The sequence below is a fragment of the Falco punctatus genome (assembly GCF_963210335.1).
Source record: "Falco punctatus genome assembly, chromosome: 9".
In the NCBI taxonomy this organism is placed as follows: Eukaryota; Metazoa; Chordata; class Aves; order Falconiformes; family Falconidae; genus Falco; species Falco punctatus.
In genome coordinates this window covers 45,550,625-45,569,886 of record NC_137589.1, presented here as the reverse complement: position 1 = coordinate 45,569,886, position 19,262 = coordinate 45,550,625, and the positions used below count along the sequence as shown (strand labels likewise).

Sequence of the window (19,262 nt, the reverse complement as noted above, 5' to 3'; positions counted from 1 at the left end):
TCTGAACTGATGAGTTTGTGCTAATATCGTTGATGTTGTAAGATGTAGTCCAACAGAATTTTCTAATTATTTTTATTTTTTTTGCACTGAACAACTGCCATGGCAAAAGGAACTATTTTTTGTCTTTTGAAATAAAAAAATCTGACGAATGTGCTGTAAATGAAATGCAGACTCTGTGCAGTGCTTCCTAGCTGGATCTCAGCCAAGTAAAGTTAACTTGTTGTGGTGCTAGCTGTAATATGAGAATCTGAAAAGCTGGAAGCTCAAGCAGTGGGTTTGTACTGAAGTTCATGTCCAAGCCTCAGGCGTGATTGAATACGTCTGTGGCATGGCGCAGTCCAAGGTTATAGTAGTCAAAGGCAGCCTGTTTAATAATGGAGTCCAGTGAGGAAACTGTTTCTTCGGCACAGATGAAGCCTTTCCTACGGATATCCTCTCTTTCTTCGCATTCTGAACCACACTGTACTCACAACTCGCTACTTCAGTTTTAGAAATCTGAAATAGTTGATCTGCAAAGAATATTTTGCACAAAATGGTCTACAAGTGAGGCATTTATCCGCAGTCCAGAATGCTTTCCAAGGCAGGGCTTGAAGATAAAGTACTGCTTTGTTCTGGGAGGTCCAGCAAGTTCATTTAGGAGTAATATAGCTACTTTCAACCATATCGCCTTTTAAAAAAACTCTCTGAACAAATTCAAGGAACCTGAGTAACTATTAAAAATCTTTTAGCTGTTTCTTGTGTTTGTTAGGAGATTCTGTTGTTAACTGCAACCACATCTATTTCATTTTTGTTTGCATTCATTGTGAACCCTAGGGTTGTAAATCAGTTGAGGACAAATATGGTAAATGTCAGTGAGATGGTTTTAGATGCAAGGAGATGTTCTGAACTCATCTGGCTCCAGTATTCATGCAGATTTGTAACACAGAAACTGATGCAAAGTTGGAAAGCATCAGCTGTGCTCCTAATGATGCAATACTTCAAAATATGTGTATTAGTTTTCCTGAGGGATTAGATGTTTACTCCGAAAAGACACATGAAAGTACACTATGCCTATTACAACAGCTGAAACTGCACTAAAACAACCAGAACTCCCATGTCTTTTTTTTATTTTGTGTTAATTTTACTATTCAATTTGAGGATAACTTTTATTGTCCTTTCTTCTAGCTGTTCATTATCTGTCCATCCCCATCAGCCAAGTTCTGTGCTATCAGTCTTCTGAACGCTGTGGCAGTAAGTGCGTGAGGATGGTCAGGTGCTGAAAATAAGAATCCCCAGGAGACTATTTGCAAAGTGGTACTGTCTTATGTTTTCATTTATGCTTTGGGGGAAAATTTCAAAAGGATGTTTATGAAATTGGAAAGTGATATCAAGCAGAGAGGGCTGCAAGCGCCACGGAAAACAGAATTCAATCAAGGCTTGATGTTTCAGAGAACCGAAGAGTCTGAAAATGGAGAATAATTCTATAAAGTCACATACAAGGTTTTATATGTCATGGACCTGATTAGAAGGACCAGAGTAGAAAAGGGAAGGACACATCATAGCCTACAGATATGTAAAGGGAGTCCCCAGGTGCATGATCACGGTCATAAAAGGCAGAGACCTAAACTGCAGCAAGTGAGATTGTGGCTGGAAATTAGGAAGCCTCCTGATGCAAAGGGCAATAAAGCACTGGCCTAGGTTGCCTGCCTACCCTCTGTGTAGCCAGCTCTCAAATTATTGAAAAACAACTGTTTGAACACCCCTCTGCACACTTGTCCATTTTGCTTGTGCCAGAGGCGTCAAGCAAAAGGTCCGATACATGGCACTGAAAAATCCTGGCATCGGTGTGGCAGCTGCCATTACAGAACAAGCACAGGAGTTAGATAAAACTGGTCAAAGCACAGAATGGCAGCTAGAGAGGAAAGCCTGGTTGTAAATCCTTCTACATTTGTGGATTTGCAGCATTTTTAGGCAAGAATCTAGAACTGTTCAGCATGGAATCCATGAAGGCTTTAAATGGTGGAAAGCCTTAAGATTCATATTTTTTTTTACAGTGGGATTTTGTGATGCTTCTTGGTAAAAGCTGATTAGATTGGTTGACAGGAGAGTGAGGAAGAAGCACCGGAGAGCATTTCTGTATGGCATAATAAAGCAAATTAAAGAACTTTTTGCTACTTATCTTTTTATAACCAAAGAAATTCAAGTGGAAAAATTGTTACTGACTTTTCAGCTCTATTGGCACTGTTGTATATGCCTTACCAAGGGCCAAGACAGAAAAGATCTCTGTGATGCTTAATTCAGCCTCCTCCAAACAAGCGCCCTGTACCAGTTCCTCCCACTATCCGACTGTCTATAAATAGGAGATTGACAAACAGTCCCTTTTTTTTTCTTTCTTTTTTTTCCCTCCCCCCAGGCTCCAGTCACATGCTAGGAAGCACCGTGCTCTAATGCAATACTGCATTACAGTCCCTACAGCAGCAGCCTGGAAACCTTGCCTTGCGGAAGAACGCTTGATGTGGCTGCAGAGGATGCTGGGGAGGCGGAAGTAAGCTTGCACACACAAGAGACTTATCTGCAGTACTGTAGTTCTGTATTCACTGGAGGTAATAATGAACGTAGCCTAGAACAATTAATATGCCTGTAACAAGCCCCTTTGGAGGCCACATGCAAAGGCTTTTTGTGTTTGTCACAGGGCCCCTGGTTGACACTGTGGGAACCTTTACTTCCCTGTGAGCAGAAAGAGGATTAATTTGAGCTTTTAAGGTAAGTTGGACTAAAGGAAGTTAATTTTTATGGCTGTTAAAAAGGAAGCAATTTCTTTGACTTACAGAGAAATACCATTACCCAATACGCATCGTTATTGTCATGTAAGATTTCTTTGCTTGTATGGAGCCTCATTTTACCTTCCTCCTACATGCACCTTTGGAGGAACCTGTCCCTGGCAGTTATTCTTCTGTGAAAGTTGGAGTATATCAACTAAAGTTTTAACTGTATTAGCTCTACATATCACCTGATATGATTGGTTTTGGTAAATTTATTAAATTGCAAAGGGTGCATGCTTTAGATGACTAAATGGGATCAACAGAAAATAGATTCAAATCAGGAGGGCTCCCCATGCACTTATAACTGTGATTAGATCTCACTGAAACCAGGTTTCTCAAACGGCTTACAGGAACTGCCTCAGTGACTGAGTGCACTGGCTTCTACAGTCTGCTGGTTCTTTCTGTGTTCCTGATTTCAGAAAGACTGAATTAAAATGAAACTGCTTGGAGACCCTCATGGTCTTATGATAAAATAATCGATTTCTCTCACAGTGAGATATTTATAGACAATTTCCCTTGCTTTTTTTGTTCTTTGCAGATTGAAAGCTGCTGGGAGTAAGAAGTAACCCCTCTGAAGACATGATTTCCAGGAAAGTGGTGGGATCTTTTGTCTGTATGCTTGTTGTTACTGTGTTTATCTGGTAAGCATTTGCTGACAAGCTTGGTCATATTTAAAACATCCCGTCTATATCTCTACTGTGGTAAAAAGCATAGCAGCAGAAAAATATGTGGTGCATTTAACGGAAAGCCCCTGTTAGAGCTGTAAGAAAGAACAGTAATTCATATAATAGATAAAGTAACACTAGTAGAGGGAGAAGCCTCTGAAGGGAGACAGAAAAAAAGACCATTGTGTCTGAATTAGGCTGCTAGCACCATATCTGACTCACAAACAAATGCTCAAGTACAGAATATTCCAGTTACATTTCAATTCAGCCCTTAAAAGAGATGATTATCTGTCTCTTCAAAAGTCCAAAATTACTCCAATGTAACTAGAGATAGCTTTGGAGCTATCAAACATTGTAACTTTCAAACACCAAGAATGGTTGTAGCTTTGAGTATCACTGGCTACAGAGTATGCCTTACAGATTCTCGAGCAAACTCAAACATTGTTTGAAAGGAATCTGAGATCGGGCATTTCTATTAACTATTAAATTATTTATTATTAAATTATTGTTAATTATACTGTATTTCTGATGTTGCAGTTTACTCTTATTTCACATTGTGGGTAGTTGCATTTCAGTGGTAGTTAAGTGATTGTAAAGAAGAATGTATATAGATTGTGATCAAAACTGAAGGGAGAAAAAGCCTATGCAGCCGATTTGTCTGCTATGTAAATTAAAGGACAAACATTTAAAGTTCCTGGAAGTGTCAATATATTGCATATTTATGCATTTTGGGCATTGCCTTATGTGTTTCCATTTGTGTATGCTTTTCAAAAATGCGTAGCTCTACATTTTGCAGACCACTTGATGTAAATAATAATACTTTGGACCTGATGTTACAAGCTGGATGCTTCTGGACTCGTTTTGACCTGAGCTTCCCATTTATGCCTTAGCAGCAGTATATTACGTTAAAACATGAATACACTGGATCCTATGCTAATTAGTAAGGTAGACACAGTTAGCCAGAGTTACTTGTCAAAATCTGTGCTGGATTCTCAGAAGATCTTGGAAAATCCTAGGAAGATATCTTTCAAGATTACCTATCTTAAAATGTTTCTTTGCTATCACAGGGTTACGGCTTGGAAAAGAAAAGTGCACTACCTCCCATATTATCTGCCTTGCCCTGAAATCTTGTAAGTATCCCATTTTGTATGTCATGAATAACATAAATCATTATTATAGGAGCTGTACTTCACTGACAGTATAAATGGTTATTAACAAGTAGTCACCATTTTATTGTGGAAACAATTCCACATTTTATGAATCTATAATTAGTCACTCTCTTAAAAGGATAATGATGTAACCTTTTCTGCTTTAGTCTGCTTGCCCTTCAGGACAGCTCTGTATTTGTACAGCATGAGTGAGGCTTTGTTTGTTGTGAGTCACAGACACCAGGACCAACAGGTGAACATTGGCTTTTTTATCAGGGTGTAATCACACATGTGCACATGTACACACAGGATCTCACTGTGCTTTGAGATGCGGATTAAGTATCCCAGCTCGCTAGATGGAGAAATGCCAGTCAGAGAGGTGAAATGAATATTCACATAAGGAGTTCTGACAGCATCAGGAACACCCCCCTAGTCCCCTAATCATGTTTCTTTTCTTCACTCTGTGATCTGTGCTCTCCACTCACTTCATGCATGTATTTGTGTCATGGCAGCATTCAAGTGGCGGACAAGAAGCCTGCTCTGAACAAATGAAAGGGTAGCCACTTCTCCAGAAACCTTACAGGTTAAGGGGTCAGCTTCACTGCGTGATGCAAACTAATGTACAGTTAAGTGACTTAGTATGGGTCCCAAAAGCTGTCTTGAAGCTGCGTGAAAGAGAATTTACGCTGTGGAAGGGCAGGGTACATGGCCTAAGTGACTTCACTGCCACATTGGACCATAGTTATAACATGACAAGCCACAGCTTTTCCCATCCTTTGTCATGACCTACTGATCTTGTAAAAACAAAACAAAATAAAAAATGCAAATAGAAACAGAGGCATTTCTGATTATTTCAAGCCATTAAAAACCATTGTGCCCAGTAAGATGCTTATTTCTCTGAATGCTGTTTAGAGCATGATATATTTCAGGTAGTTCAGTTATGCAGCGAAGGGAGCACATAGATGACCAGTACTGACAGTCCCCCAACAAGCATGTGCTTCCCTGGATTTTGACCCCTAAATTCTGATTTACCCACAGACTCTGAGAGCTGCCAGCATCTCTCTGTCCCTCTTCTGTTGTGTGCTCTGTTTCAAAACTGTTACTCGCCTGACAGCCCTTGAAGGTGCGTACAGGCACTGTCTAACTCTCTCTACCAGGCAGAGCAGTGTGCACAGCAACTGGAGTGAGGACTTGGATGGCTGTCAGTACAGCAGCAGGTCCTGAAGCTGAACCTGGTTTGTATTTTAGGAAAAGCATTACAATCCCTTTCTTTTCCCACCCCATCATGCAGCTCCATGAAACTTCAATATACAGAAGAAAAGTTAATCCAACTTTTCCCACAGTAAGTACCAGCTTTTTGTATTTCTTGACCTTTAAACTGCTGTTCCTCTGTTCTGGGCATATTCATGTATTATTCAGTGGATATTTCTTCCTTTTTACAGATTATTTTATCAGCAGCCAAGAGTGCTGGCTCCAAAGTAAGTTTCTTTGTTTGATCTTTGTCATTTGTTTCTGCTGACTTTTGGTTTGAGTGCTCTGCGGCACCCACAGTTTCAAAGTCCTGGTGCACCCTGAACAGTACCTTGTTCCATGAGAAGCCTAACCATATGGGTATGTCTACAGCTGTCTATGCCACTCTAAGATTGTGTTTAGTCACTGTATACTTGTTAACATACCTCCTGTAAATTCCTAATTAATACATTAGCACACACACGCAGCCTGTCTACATGGTTGCTGCCAGGAACTCTTTTGGAGATGAGAGAGATGTAAGAGCTGGAAGACAGTGAGAAATACCTTCTGGAACGGTGTTGTAGCTGTTACCAGCTGTGGCAGAGCTTTGAGTCCATTTCAGGGCAAAAGCAAGCAGGTGCCTTGTGTGACCTTCAGCAATGATTTCAGCTAACCTGCTGGATCTTAGGCTGGAACAAATTGCGGGTATTCACACAGCCAAGTCCCTGTGAGAAGCCGTCAAACCAGTGAGTTTAAACAGACATGGAAGCTTTCAGGCAGCAGCAGCAAAGAAGTGACTTAGGCAAACACTCCTTGCCAGCTCATGTTTGTCAGCAGTCTCCTTTGGGCCAGCTCCTAATACCTGGCTCTTATCTCTAGCAGTTCACCTTCAACAGCCATCATTCTTTCGCATGTTAATAAACCCACCCTGTTGGTACATATCTTCCCCCCCAACCCCTGCTATTTCAACAGGCTGTGCTAGGCCTGAATATTTCTCTCTTCCATATTGGAATAAATTAATGTGCGAAATCAGCGAGTATATACTGGACTAAATGAGGAGAGAATCTTGTAGCTTTTAGTGCTCTATGTCTTCTGAAGGGAGTTCACTAGCACACACTGTGAGGATGCATACCATGGAAATGAGTCATTGGGAAACCCAGTACAGCCCTTAAAAATGAAATGAAAAAGTGCCCTACTTAGAGGAGCAAACTTGCAGATTTCCTTTTCTTTCTTTCTCTCTCCCCCCTCATACAGAAAAGGATAATTAACCCAGAAAGAGAACAGTTCAGTTAGAACATTTCCAACAAACCAAATTCTTCTTCCTGTATAATTTAATCTTTTAATCATAAGCATTATCATAGGAGGGAGTGAAATTGTTATTCTTGTATCCACTCAGACTGACAGTATTAGATCTGGGTTGAAAGCGTACTGCTGCCTCAGCTATCAAACTGCTCCCCACAGGTCCCTTGGTTTGGTTCTTGTGCTATTATTGCTTGGGAGCGTGTCAGATGGGAGACTGCCTCAGCCTCCAAATGTGACCATGTGCTGCGCGTGACAAATTTCATTAGCAAAGGGCTACAGATCATGGTCTGGGGCGAATGTGAGCAGGCTAGGGAAAATTACACATCATAAATGGCATCTTGTTTTAGTAAGGTAAGAAAGAAACCCTGAAAACAAAAAAGAAATTTGAAATAGCATTGCATAGCTGTAATAGGGCATAATCAGACTCTACTGCATGTATATTCAGTATTTCCACTACCCACACAGGAGATTGAGGATTTGCTATAACTTTGTTACACATTTGCATGCTGGCTCACATACAGAATTTTAAATTATATCTGAATGTGTTACAGCTATATATAAATACTGGAAAAATAAACTGTCATGCCACAAGCTGTGTTTTAATAACACAGCAATGGTGTATATTTTTATAGTAAAGATTTTCATTTTATTACTTGTATTTTAATCTGTATGTAGCAATCTGCACCAGACTGATAGCAAATATGCATAGCTTCTCATTCTGTGAGTTCAGTGGTCATTAGACTCCTCAGCAGAAAAGGCCTATGAGCGTAAGTGAGATTTTAGTAGATCCTCGGGTTTTTGCCAATTTGTTAAACAGTGCTTACTTTCATCCCAGGAACTGAAACGTCCGTGCTTTGTAACTGTAAACAAGAGGGCAGGGGAAAAAATTCTGAAGATAATACTATCCATAGTGAGTTAATGCTGATACACACACTCTTCTTCTAGCTGCCTTTTTAGTGTTTCTTTCCCATTTACTGGCCTTGAAACAAAAAGGAACAGTTACACTTCATTAACGCTCCCTTTCTTTTCCTTCAGGCGTCAGGATGTGCTGACAGTCACACCATGGCTGGCCCCCATTGTCTGGGAAGGAACCTTCAATTCTGAGATCCTACAGGCCACTGAATCTCACCATAGGGGTGACAGCCTTCACCACTGGAAAGTAAGTGAACCGCTCAGTGGGCACAGTTCTTGGGTTGATATACTTCCTCCGTGGAAAGATCATTTTGGCTTTTTTTGCCCTTAGCAGAGTTCTGAAGTCTGCCCCGATCTGTAGTAAACTTTTATGCCCATGTATTGTGTCCATAGTCATAGATAGCTGCAAGGTAACAGACTCAACACCTAAGGTACCTGAAGCATGGGCAGTATTTTCAAAGAATAGCGTGTTCTTTCATTGGTCAACAGAGGGATAATCCACTTGTTCCTTGTCTTCCGCTATACTTTACCTATTGCATGTGCAGTGTATGGATCCTTGCAGCAATAGCTAGTCAACATTCTTCATCCCTTTTCTTCCATTAAAGTACCCTTCATAACGCACCATACACCCCGTTGTCCCTGCTGTGCTGTTCGTGTGTTGTGTCTGCACAGATACACAAGGTTTGTGGGCCACTTCTTGGAGTCAGCAGAGAAGCATTTCATGAAAGGCTGTCGGATGAACTATTATATCTTCACTGACAACCCTAAGACAATTCCCAATGTCCTGCTGCAACCTGGACGAAGGCTTGTCATTGTCCCCATCAAGAAATACCCCAGCTGGCAAGAGATCTCCATGCTCAGGATGGAGGCTATAAACAAGCACATAGCTGAGATGAGCCACCAGGAGTTGGACTACCTCTTCTGCCTGGACATTGATATGGTGTTGTACAACGCCTGGGGCCTGAAACCCTGGGTGATAGTGGCAGCCATACACCCTGGTTATTTCAATGTCCCTCGAAGCCAGTTCCCTTATGAGAGGGGGAGATCTTCAGCAGCCTACATCCCTGATGGAGAAGGGGACTTCTACTATGGAGGAGCTGTGTTTGGAGGGCTGGTCCAGAAAGTCTATGAGCTCACCAAGACTTGCCACATGACCATCCTGATGGACAAAGCCAATGGGATCATGGCAGCCTGGCAGGAAGAAAGTCATCTCAATAGGCACTTCATCTCCCACAAACCCTCCAAGGTGCTTTCTCCAGAGTATTTATGGGATGACAGGAAACCAAAACCCCCTGAAATTCACCTCATACATTTTTCCACAGTGGATAAGAACTACAAAGAGATATGAGCTTGACCATTTGATCCCTGCAGAGACGTCCTCCACACAATCAAACCCACTGAATATTAGCTTCCACAGAACATGCCCCACCATCAATTTTTGTTCCCAGTGTGAACAAACTGAGCAAGGAACCTGTGGGTAGTTTCTGTGGACAACAGGAGTCTTAATGCATTTTGGAAGCAGCAGCCAAAGTGGAGGTGAGAATGAAAAGGTTTCTAGATTCCTAATCTTTGTAAATACAAGCATCCCACTTAAGGCTGCAGCCCGCAAAAAGCCATGCAAAAGGCCAGTTATCAAATGCGAGGCTGTCCTTATATATAGCAAGGCTGCAGATGCTTTTGCCTGAGCATTTTCCTGAGGCCTAGCAAGATGAAAACGGTATTTGACATTCCTGTGAAGATGACCTAGAGTTTTAGTAAAGACTTTTTCACTTAAAAAAAAAAAATGGACTTCACAGGGCAATAAATTTTTGTGCATTGTGACTTAAACTCACACCCTTTATCAGGATCAGGAGGAAACTTGTGCCCAGAGTAAGTTATCCCTGATCAGTGTGCAGCAGGATTTCTTGGACCTTCCTAGCAGGGAGCTGGTGCAAGCCATTGCCAGTAAGAATTCTGGTCTGACAGGACAAATAGTGTGAATTCATACAGCAGTTATCTTCCAAATTCCAATCTGTGTTTTGGAGACCCAAGTTTAGACAGAACTGGCACAGCCCAGACCTAGACTGAACTTTTTTGGGTTTATTTCAATCACAGATGTGCTCTGAACCTTTTCCCTGATACATGTCTCTGTAGATCAAGTAATCTTTTCCAACACAGAAAATCTGGTATCGAGAGGTTCATGTTCCCATCCATTGCTTCAATCCTTTCCAACTTTTCTAAGCTCTGTAAAATAAATTGGCTAGAAGCTGCTGGAACTGACAGTAAGAGCTGATGCATTTCCAACAAACAGGATGATTTAATTTTATAATGAAATGCTCTAGTGAAACTGTGAGTTCAGTCTAGAGCTGGAAGTAGGCTGGGATTAACATTTTCTTTGCATGAATGTGATGAGAAGCTGAACCAGGCATTTTGCATCCTTTAAAGCCTGACAGCTCACTCGGGTGAATGGGGAGGGGGGGTTTCAAACACAGGAGAACAGCCATGGCTTGCCAACGACGACTGCATAATTGTCAACTGAGGTCACAGCATGGAGGTTCGTGTGTCACCTCCCTTGCTGCAGCATGTCTGCCATAAAATCTTCTCCATTACCTCCCGAGGCGTGCTACCACAGGGCTTTGCAAGTCTGTGCCATGCTCGTTTAACGTGAGCAGGGAGAGAGACCACAGGAGCAGCAGAGGACAGTGGTGCTGTACAACGTGGAAAGGAGAAGCAGGGGTGAAAGGGCTAAGCTGACTGTTTCTAAGGGAACAGTTTTAAAAAAAAAAAAAAAGGAAAAGAAAAGAAAAAAAGGCTTATTTGGCAGAGAGAGAGAGAAAAGGGGGAAGAGGTGCCTGACTGTTCTTGCTTCTTTTCACATGAGGAAATTGCTGTATGGCAGTGTATCAAGTATTCAGAGCTTTAGGGCCCCATCACTGATTGCAGATGACTTAACGAGCCATTTCAGTCCTGTGTGAGCTGGCTGAAAATGGCACTTGCCAGTGTCATTGTAGGCATTTCGTCTTCCAGACAACTAATTAGAAAAGCTTTCACAGTACCCATAATATAAATAAGGTACACAGAATATCTTCAGCCCAAAACCCCTAGTGGCAGTTGGGTCTGTTGATTCATGCTTTATCCAGCGAAAGGTCTACCCTATTATATTTTCTCCATGTTCTTAGTAATGTGGTGCTGCAGGAAGACACCCCACTGCATAACTAAACCAGAACTGAATCCCCTGTGAAGATGTCTGTCTGGTAACTGGGCACCTCATCTAACCCAAAAGGGTGAAGAAAGATCCTTATCTAAATATTTCCCAAAAGATTTATTCCCTCCAAACCCAGGAATAATACTGTATATTTCTTATTTGGAAAGCAGTTAAGTGTCCAAAAGCCATGACTGAAACTATGGTCTCATTATGCTAGCTGCTATATATATGCATATGGATTCTTTTACAAGCCAGAAGGAACTGCCTAGTCAGAGCTGCACAGGACAAGCCAGATAATTCTATCTCCCGATATCAGTATCAAGCTCACAATACACGGCTGGACTGGGCTAGATCTCTTAGAAAAGCATTCAGATCCAATAAAAACATGGAGTGATGTAGCAGCCACACATCCATAGATCAGCTGTGCCAATGGCTAATTGCCTTTGTGCCTTAATTCTGCTCTAAATTGGTCTGTGTTTGTAGGCATTGGGCTTCATTCTGCCATACTAAATTACATGAATTCCCATGTGGATACTCATAGCCTATACTAAATCCACTATGAGACGACGTTCTCCAGCACAAATGATGTGTGACCGAGGGCGGTCTGTGTTTCTGGGGTTCCTGTTCTGAAATACTTTTATAATAGACTTGCTCTCCAGCTCTGCTTCCGAGCCACCTTTTGGCCAAATCCAGGACCCCGTGACCCCGTGATTGACACAGTAATGGCCTGATTTGTGCAGTGTGAAACATATTTATCTTCCTGGCAGGCCTGCGGCTTCTCCCCAGGGGAAGGTCTTGTGTCACATGTTACGTGACACAGTTCTGCTTGACAGGGCTGTGATTTGAAGCAGTACCTAGAAACTCCCTGTGTCTCCAGAAACACACTCCCCAGTGCAGTGTGGGAGATGCTCCCTGAATCAGCTCGTGCCCTCCTCTAATTAACGAAAGCCTGGGCTTTTGTTGTCATCTCCTGCTGATTAATCCCCTTCCCCCAACACCAGCAGCAAGCTTTCTCATTTGGAGTGTGCAGCCTGAGGCTTGTGGGCAGTGTGGGAGCTTCACAAGGACCTACTTTCTGATCTGAATTCCCCACCAACATCCACTGCTCAGTGGGGAAACTGAGGCACAGGGTAACAAGGCATCAGAGCGACACTCTTGCATGTGAGGTCTTCTTCCATTCGCCACAGGGGACAACACTGTCTTGCCTGTCCTTGTGCCAAAGGAATTTGGATGTGGAAACACGCACGCAGTACTGCATGAAAAGTGAATCACCACATGTAAATAAATCATCAGCCGATTTATGCTGCCTGAGGATCTGATGATGCTTTCAAGGTATTTCTGACTCAGGCCCCTGTTTGTCCTTAACTAAGCCTCAGATCAGTAGCTTGTTGCCTTCCCAAGGGCCCCTTGTTCCTTCCATCCCTTTCTTTCTGCTCGGCTGGAACAGACTCATCATTCATTGTCTATCTAATTTAAGAACCCATCTGACAGGCTTTTTCTTTTCTTGTCCTGGCTGGTGACTTGTGTGGTGCGTTCATGCCAAAGGGAAGACTTCTTTGGGGGGCAAGAAACAGAAGCTTCCAGCACTGAAGATGATCCTAGGTGGGGCCAGACTGTGATCCTCTCATTCTCCCCATGGACAGGACAAGAATCATTCCATTAAACCAAACTAGCACCCTTTCCCACTCCTATTCGGATTCCCTTAACCCTCCCACAGGTGCTGGCGTCTGACATTATTGACCAGAAAAAGTCGTTTTGAACCACTTTGGTATGCAGCGGTAGTTACAAAAGGACTGCCTTCTCTGAGATCTGTGGCTGGGGGGCATGGAAACAAGATGGTCTTTGAGCAGACGCAGATGAGGAAGAATAAGAACATCAGTTATACATTCCCTGCATAAAACCAGTTGGGAATAGCCATATACGCCTGGCTGGCTAAACGCAGTTAAAGCAGTACGGTAGTAGAAAGGAGCTGGATTCTGCAAGCTCACTGCCAGAATGACTGGCTTTATTCTTCTACCCTCTATCGTACCTGTTCAGAGAAGGGACTGTCTCGTGTCCATGCAGGGGCCAGCCTTGACCCGTCACTAATGAATATGAGACAGACGGAGTGAGGTTTTTTCTCGGGGGGAATTTGCTCTAATCTCAAAGGGCAGCTCTAAGCACCAGGGTTACTATTTTCTCACTTGAATCCTCCCCTGCTCTGCTTCGCCCCACTGCCCCAGCAAGTCCCTGTGGGATCCCTGGGGGTGACACACACACAGAGCAGCAGGTGTCCAGGTGGAGTGACAATGATAGCACCGGGCGCTTTCAGGGACAGCAGGAACTGGAGAAGGAATTGACAGGAATGAGTTGCACTTTGCTCACGCTAAATCACCACTCCTGCAGTTCTGCTCCACATGTAGGTCCACACAATCAAATAATTTAGGAAAGGGTTCCTGGCAAAATGCATTGGAGGAATGACTTTTAAATGTCTGCCTACCCACCCGACTCCCTCCTTTCTCAAAATGTAAGAGTAACGCTGTACTGACTCGACTTTTCTCAGGCTATATTTAGACTAAACATAGATCCACCAAATGTTGCTGTTTCATGTAAAACTAGTATGACGCGACACGAATCGAAAGGCAGCCTTAACCAGAAACCTCTGCTGCCTGTGTGCCCACCTCATCCCCCTGCTCCCCCCTCTGAACCTTTAGCTAATTTAAAGCAAGTTAGATGCGTACAAATTACTTTTTAAAAGTGCTTCATTCTAGGGCGAGGTTGTTGGGGGTTTTTTGTAGTGAGTTTTGCCAGCAGCAAATTACCTAGTTATAAACCTTTTGAAGTATGTATTTTCCCCACTGTTCAGCACTGACACCATTACTATAATTAGAACGATGTTGCTCAGTGGCAGCATCTCGTGCCAGCAGGAGCGCCCTGGCAGCACCTCCTCCGTTCCTGGCCATGCTCCCCCCGGGAGCCGCTGGTTCTGCTGCCCTGCAGCCCTGGGGAGCTGGAGGGGCAGATGTGGGGGTCTGCGCCTTGTCACCAATTCCCACTGTCACCCTGGCAAAATTGTTTTTCCCGCTGGGTGGCTCCCGGGGCAGGGGCTCGTTAGACACGGGGGCACCTGTGGGTGCCGGGGGTGTGTGTGGGTCCCCAGGTGTGCACCCCTGAGCAGGGAGCGCTGCACTTGGCCTTGGCGAGTGACGCAGCCGTCTCCTGACATCACTCTACGATGGCACATGTCATCGGCCTCATAAATATAAACGGTGGGTACCGGAGCCGTTCACGTGCAGCCTCTCCGTTTCCAGGGCAACCCCGCTGGCTCAGCAGCTCACGCTCCAGCACCTCGACGGCGCACCCCGACCTCCGGCAGCTTTTTTTCCCGGGGTCCCTCCGTGCCCCCGAAACCCATGAGGCAGCCAGGGGCAGGTGTCTGCGCGCTGCCGGCACGGCCCCAGTGCGGCGGGGTGCCGGGCTCACCTCCTTAGAGGTGCCCCGCGGGGCGGGGGGGCTTGCCCGCCGAATGACCTGCTCCTCTGCCCTGAAGCTCCCCTCTATTTATAGCTCGCCAGCCGCGCAGTGCCATCCCCCCGCGCGTCCCCGGCCAGCGCTGCAAGGTCCGTTCCTACGGCCCCGCGCGATGGCACCCAAGCAGGCGTGGGGGCGCAGGGCACTCGGCGGAGGCGGCACCTGCAGGGGTACAGCCCCCCGCCGCGCACCCACCTGCCGGCGCCTCCCCGGGATGCGGGGGCCAGGCCGGGCGGAGCCGGGCACGGCCCCCGCCCCCCGGCAGCGGCGCCCCCGCCCCGCGCGGTGCCGCCCCGCTCGGCTCTCCCGGCCTCGGCTCTCCCGGCCGCGCACGGCGCTGGCGGCGGCTCCCCGGGGGCGGCGGGGCCCCATGGCCGGCGCGCTGCGGGCCCGGCCGCCGGGCGGCGCGGAGGGGCGCTGAGCCCGGCCCCGCGGAGCCCCGGAGCGGCCGGCGGAGGCTATGCGCGGGGCACCATGATGATCGACACTCAGGTGAGCTGCGCCTTTCGCCCGCCCGCTTGGTCCCCCCGGGGCGCTGCCAGGGTGCCCCGGCTCCGGGGCGCAACCGCGGGGGGAGCTGCGCTCGGTCCCTCCGGCACCCAGCTTGGGGGGGGGGGGGGCTCGGGATGAGTCCGCGGTGCGCCCAACGCGTGTGCGATGCCGGGGAGCGGGTGGGCTCTGGCGGTGATGTCCTGGGGGTCGGCAGGTGCCTGTCCCTCGCTGCCGGCTGGCGTAGGGGGATACCGTCCAGACCCCTGCTCTGCGGCGTGAGCTTTGGCGAGGGGGAAGCAGCCTTTGCGGGGGTGTGCGTGCGTGTTTGTGGATCTCATGGCGGGTTTTTTTCGCTTTCTCTCTGCGTAATGGGTAAGTGCGGCCAGTAGAAGTGGAGATGAAGGATTGAGAACGAAAGCAACACAGTTCGGGACAGGGTCTGGCTGTCACTGAGATGCCGCAGCCGTTCATGGGCTGCGTGGCTGCTGGCAGGCTGCGAGGCTGCTGCGTGCTGTGCCAGCGAGCCGGGGCCGCAGCTTGCCAGGCAGCGCCGGGGCCAAGGGGCACCAGGAGGGCCCTTGTTCCTGCCTGGTGTGTCTGTGAGGCTAAATGAAGCCAAATTGAGCCGAGGTGGACTAAAGCTCTACGCTCACAAACCCACTGGTGCTTTTGGAGCAGGGGAGGGTGAAGCGAAGGCATGACATGTGGGGGTCTTGCCAGGACGTGGCACTCTGGTCCTGATGCTCCTCTGAGTGTGTTCATCCTCGTGTTCCTCTCCCACCGCAACCCCTTCCCAGGGAAGGAGGGTCTGTGCTGCTGCCCTTGTGGGGGTGGTGGGAAGGTAAGTGGGTAATACTGGCTCCTGGGAGCCCAAGAATGAATAAAGGGAAGGGCTGATGCTGTGATGGAAAAGTGGGCTGGGATCCATTTTTGGACTGGAAAATGTGCATACCAGAGCCGCCTCCTGCACCCAGTGGGTCCATTTGGTCTGGGCCTCATTTGCCTTGATCTAGCCCTGTAACCAAAAGCTAAATAAGCTCTGTTGGGGGTAAGTGTGTGAGGCAGGAGCTGGTGCCAGCATGCATGCATGTGGGATTGTGGCACATCTCTTTGGAAAAGGGGATTGGCAACCAAAATACCAGGGTTTGGATCCTGACCCTGCCAAGGGTCAAGAGCAAGAGTACTGTCACCATGGCTGTGAACTGGGGAGCATAATCTTGCTGGGAGATCCAGAAGATTAAAGGCATAAAGCTGTCTGGAAAAAGATGTCAGCCTGCCTTCCATGTTGGGGAATGCAGGTTGCATTCCTACAGAGTGCTTTGTATTAAGGTCTCAACTTTAGCCTTCATGTCACTTTTTATACTTAGTCCCATTTTATATATGGGTAAACTGAGGCACGTAGAGGTATTTGTTACAAGCCTGGGATTCTGCATGGCGGGTGTTACAGTGGAGAGCACAGGTTAGAAGTCCTGATTCTGCCTGCATGTCCTGCATGAAAAGGATGAGCCATTTTGCTGTTTGAGGGGTGCAATTCATTGAAGTCCTGTCACTTGTGACTACTAGTTAAGAGGAATTTCCAGCTGTGCCTGCAGCCGCACCCTGCCAGTTCTTATGGCTGTACAACTACATTTTTCATGCCTCATAAATGTTTCTCTCCCTGGTTGCTAAGGGAAAGACCCACACAAACAACTGGGAAAACTGAGTGCTGCAAAGTAAATAAGCTGAGCAAACAACAAGATTCTTTTTTTCATCTCTGATCTAATTGCTGCAGGTGTGTTGTTCAGGGTGTCATGACATGTGAAAGCAAAGGTTCATGTGCAAAGGTGAACTGCAGCCTTTAAAACCGAAACCTGCACGTGAGTCAGAAGGTGGCTTCCATCCTGAACCAAGCTCCCAGAGGCTGCAGACTCATCCCCTCTCTCTCCTTTACAGGCCATTTGGGCTGGAGAAGGGAACAGATGGTGGACAAGCAGTCTTGGGGCTGGCTGAGGGCAGGACGCAGAGTGCCTGAGTGCAGGCAAGCAAGGCTGGAGCTGAATTTGTTTGTGTCTCTGTCATCTGCTGTGAGGTAGAGAAGGGAGCTGTGTCTGAAGTGACTCCAGTGGCTAGGAGTTAAGTCTTGGTGGTGCTCTGCCACGGGCACGAGGGTGAGTTGGCAACAAGTGACAGCAAGTGAGAGTCCAGCTGGCAGCAGGGTCTGGGAGGAAGCTGGTAGAGAGATGAAAAGTCCCTCCTCAGCGTGGTTCAGCTGCTCCATCTGGAGCTCCCACTCATGCATGTGTGTATGTGCCTGCAGACAGGGCTGATCAGACGTGAGCAGAGGATGCAATGACTGCTGTAGGCTCCAAGATAAATCTCTGGGATACTGTAATGATTGATTTGACATCCTGTAGCTCAGTGCAGTTCATTATCTTCAGGGTCAGTTTGCTTTGAGATGGCTCTTTATGTGAAGAAAGGAGGGGCTTTCCAGAACTTTGTTTATTCTGGGCATCTTTGGGGTTGTGTTTTTTCAGTTCCTTGCAGTGTTTTCACTGTGCCATTCCCTATGTGGTGCCTGGCTCCTGGACCTTAAGAAGCAGGGGTCCTGATCTTGCATGGTAATCTGAACAGCAATCTGCACTATCCATCAATGCCGGTTTTGCTTCTGATACCTTTCCCATTGCTATAGCAACACATGTCTCGTGGAGGATGTCAGCACGCTTTCCAGGCAGTGTATGCAGAGAACCAGCTTCACCTGCCACCAGACTGCAATCACTTGTGGAGCAGGGGTGGCTAACAGGCAACTACACACAGCTGCTGGGGCTGGAGGTGCAGAGAAAATGCTCTCAGCCCCCTCAGGCTAACCCTGCTCCCACCAAGCGTCCCCTGACAAAGAGCATCTGGCAGTGCATGGTATCTAGTGCCAGGATCTGAGATTTCTTTCCAAAGGAGATGCTGGGGACGGTGTCAGCTAGCTTGCTAAGGCTCCGCAAGTGTTAGGGGCTGTTTGCCTCTTCCCCCCTCCCCTTGCCTGTAGAGAGGCTGGAAGATGTGCTTCACCTGCAGGGTGCTGATGGAGGAGGGAGGTTGTTTGCCTGCCTTTACCGAGTGAGCTTGCTTCACACCCTGCAATCACTAAATGGGCTCTGGGACACTCTCTCGTTCTGCTCTGCCTCCCCATCCTGCTGTCCTTTGCTCTTCTATGCAAACCAGAGGCTGTGCCCGGTGGTTCAGCTGCGGGTGGCTGTCAGGGCTGCGGTAGGGTTGCTTTCCCCCTGCAGGGCTGCTTGCTGCTGCCTCCGTGCCTGGCTTGGTGCTGGCTGGGGGTGCATTCTGCATGCCACGGTGACCGGCGGAGCGGTGCCAGCCTGCCCGAGTGCCTTGCGTGGGCAGCCCGCGGCTGTCGGGGCGCTCGGGGCCAAGTGGGGCTGTGCAGCAGATGGCACTGTTGTTTTCCCTATGAGTTATTGCCTGGGTTTTTTGCCTTCATCAGTGCTGAGAAGTGGCAGTGGTGACGCGAGCTGGGGCATGGCAGGCGCCTGGCTCTTGGAAAGGGACGTGCGTGCCAGGCTGGGCTCTGCTGCGAGGAGCAGATCCGCTCAGCGGAGCTTGATGTGTGCATCTTACTCACCGAGGAGAAGCTGTTTAGCTTCTTGGTGATGATTAATATGAGCCGGCTCCATCCTTGGAGACCTGAGGTCCAGTCCCAAAGCTGCTGTGAGACCTCAGCAAGGCCATGCCAATGACCGTGTCCCTGGTATGAAAAGAAAGCCCTGATCCACAGCTCCCTTTTGTGCTGGTTCCCACTGTTACCAGTCAACCCATCCCCCAGCTTTCCCTAGCACTCTGTAAACAACAGGCAAGCGCCTGACCTTTCCATCAGCAGCGGCTGGGAGAGGGGCCTTTGCTGCTTTCCAGGCTGCCACATCTGCGCTGGTGTGGGTGCAGGAGGACTGAGATAGGTGCGTGGGGCAGTGTGGTGGAACACGCTGCCGGGCACTCAGGAGTGGCCGTGGCAGCTGCTGGCAGCGACAGAGCA

The 19,262-nt window shown here is 47.2% G+C and overlaps 2 protein-coding genes across 2 annotated transcripts in view; both read left to right on the top strand.

Moving 5' to 3' along the window:
- Positions 1–2,602: 2,602 nt before the first annotated feature.
- Positions 2,603–10,319, top strand: GBGT1 (globoside alpha-1,3-N-acetylgalactosaminyltransferase 1 (FORS blood group)). The gene is given in 10 exon segments (XM_080403039.1): positions 2,603–2,742; positions 3,340–3,442; positions 4,534–4,596; positions 5,906–5,956; positions 6,057–6,092; positions 8,182–8,253; positions 8,255–8,305; positions 8,731–9,014; positions 9,017–9,035; positions 9,037–10,319. Coding segments are annotated over 9 exon segments (1,008 nt in total). The 5' UTR covers positions 2,603–2,742; positions 3,340–3,380; the 3' UTR covers positions 9,407–10,319.
- Positions 10,320–14,975: 4,656 nt separating this feature from the next.
- The window catches only part of RALGDS (ral guanine nucleotide dissociation stimulator), a 61,703-nt gene continuing 57,416 nt past the window's right edge, over positions 14,976–19,262 (top strand). Inside the window, exon 1 of the mRNA XM_080402989.1 lies at positions 14,976–15,244. Coding sequence (XP_080259115.1) covers positions 15,227–15,244 — 18 coding nt within the window. The 5' untranslated portion in view covers positions 14,976–15,226. The remainder of the gene's footprint in view (positions 15,245–19,262) is intronic.